The 2,317-nt window shown below is 27.2% G+C and overlaps 1 protein-coding gene across 1 annotated transcript in view; it reads left to right on the forward strand.

The window, feature by feature from the left end:
- LOC102676870 (tubulin alpha-1 chain-like) overlaps positions 1-1,883 on the forward strand; it is a 2,837-nt gene extending 954 nt beyond the window's left edge. Inside the window, exons 2-4 of the mRNA XM_031512033.1 lie at positions 324-1,153; positions 1,353-1,516; positions 1,602-1,883. Coding sequence (XP_031367893.1) covers positions 324-1,153; positions 1,353-1,516; positions 1,602-1,731 — 1,124 coding nt within the window. The 3' untranslated portion in view covers positions 1,732-1,883. The remainder of the gene's footprint in view (positions 1-323; positions 1,154-1,352; positions 1,517-1,601) is intronic.
- The last annotated feature ends 434 nt before the right edge of the window (positions 1,884-2,317 follow it).

The raw sequence follows: 2,317 nt of genomic DNA on the forward strand, positions 1-2,317 counted from the left end.
TTATTTTATATAATAAAATATTTTTTTATATAATAAAAAGAAAAATAATGTAGATCTAATTGTGCCACAATTACAGCACTGAAATAATGACTATTATTATGTTTATGAACAATATTTATAATATTTACAAGTTATAAAATTCAAGAAAAAACAAAAAAATATTTTTACGAATACAATACATGTATAATTATATATATATATATGCTATATAAATGTTCAATAAATAGTTTTCATATTTTAACATTAACGTTTATATACATTATTTTAAAAAGTAAAAAAAAAAAATTTTCAATATTCGATGTTCATAATTTTTTTTTTTTCAGATGAAGTACGAACTGGAACTTATCATCAACTGTTCCATCCCGAACAACTAATTTCTGGTAAAGAAGATGCGGCAAACAACTATGCTCGAGGCCATTATACTCTGGGAAAAGAAATAATTGATTTAGTCCTTGACAGAATTCGCAAGATCGCCGACATGTGTACCGGTCTTCAAGGGTTCCTTATTTTCCACGCGTTTGGTGGTGGTACAGGTTCTGGATTCACCAGTCTATTAATGGAACGACTTTCCATGGATTATGGCAAAAAAGCCAAGCTTGAATTTGCAATTTATCCTTCTCCGCAAATTTCTACTGCAGTGGTAGAACCTTATAATGCCATCTTAACTACACATACAACTTTAGAGCATTCAGATTGTGCTTTCCTCGTGGATAATGAAGCGATCTATGATATCTGCAGGAGAAACTTAGATATAGAAAGACCTACTTACACGAATTTAAATAGATTAATTGGTCAAATAGTATCTTCTATTACGGCTTCTTTGAGATTTGATGGGGCATTGAACGTCGATTTAACTGAGTTTCAAACGAATTTAGTCCCATACCCGAGGATTCATTTTCCTTTAGCCACTTATGCGCCAATTGTTTCGATCGAAAAAGCTTATCATGAGCAACTGACAGTGATGGAGTTGACGTCATCTTGTTTTGAACCAGCTATGCAAATGGTAAAATGTAATCCTCAGAGAGGAAAATATATGGCATGCTGTTTACTATATAGAGGAGACGTGGTACCGAAAGATGTGAATGCATCCATCGCAACTATAAAAACAAAGAGAGCAATACAGTTCGTCGATTGGTGTCCTACTGGATTTAAGGTAGAGAATGATAAATATTTTATTATGTATAATTATTTTATATTTTGTGCTTTATTATGTATTATTATTTTAAATATTTTTAAATTATTTAAAATTTTTCGTTAATTTAATGTACTGAAAATCTTAATGTTAAAAAGAATTAGTTTGTTAGTTATTTTATGTTAGTTTATGTTATTTTGAATTCATTATTTATTATTAGGTAGGAATTAATTATCAACCACCGACAGTGGTACCTGGTGGTGATCTTGCTAAAGTACAACGAGCTATGGCAATGCTTGCAAATACTACTGCAATTGCCGAAGCATGGACGAGATTAAATAGAAAATTTGATTTAATGTTTGGGAAACGTGCATTTGTTCATTGGTAAATTTTCATTGATCAGAATACGAAAAAAAAATGAATAAACAATTTTTTTTTAATGTTTAATTTTTTCGATCATAAACTCTAGGTATGTGGCTGAAAGTATGGATGAAAGTGAATTTAACGAAGCCAGAGAAGATTTGGCTGCATTAGAAAAGGATTACGAAGAAGTAGGCATGGATTCGACAGACGCAGGCGAAGGTGAAGATGAAAATTAATCTCACATGAAATCACATCTAATATTTTTGACAGGAATGATTTAAATGAACGGCGAATTCATGTTTTGTACAAATTATACACTGTTTTTGGTGGATTTTATTATTGATTCTATACATTGTTTTAATAGGTAGTTTTATTTTTAATGTACATATACACATTTTTAGAATTTTATTGTAAATAAAATTTTATATTTTTTTTTAAATTCTGTTTTTTCATTATTGTACTTTAAAAAAAAAAGTTTTAAATTTTAAGTTTTAAAAACTTAAAAGATATTTTTAAGTTTTATTGCATGTTTAAATCAATTTAAAAATATAAATTAAATATTTGGTGAATTTTTAATTAGCTCTTCAACAATTTTTGTTGAAAAAAAAGTATGCTGTTTTCAAATTACTGTACTATATTTTGAATTTTGAATTTTTAATCAGATTCGTTAGATTTCAAAATTTTACTTATTATTTTTAATAATAACTTGACCAATTTTAAAAATTTTTTTATCTATTATGATAAAAATATCAAAAATTTTATATGAATAACACAAATTAAAATCAATAGCCGATTATACGTAAAAAAAAAAAAAAAAAAAAA

This window comes from Apis dorsata, unplaced genomic scaffold (genome assembly GCF_000469605.1).
Source record: "Apis dorsata unplaced genomic scaffold, Apis dorsata 1.3 scaffold_381, whole genome shotgun sequence".
Classification (NCBI taxonomy): domain Eukaryota; kingdom Metazoa; phylum Arthropoda; class Insecta; order Hymenoptera; family Apidae; genus Apis; species Apis dorsata.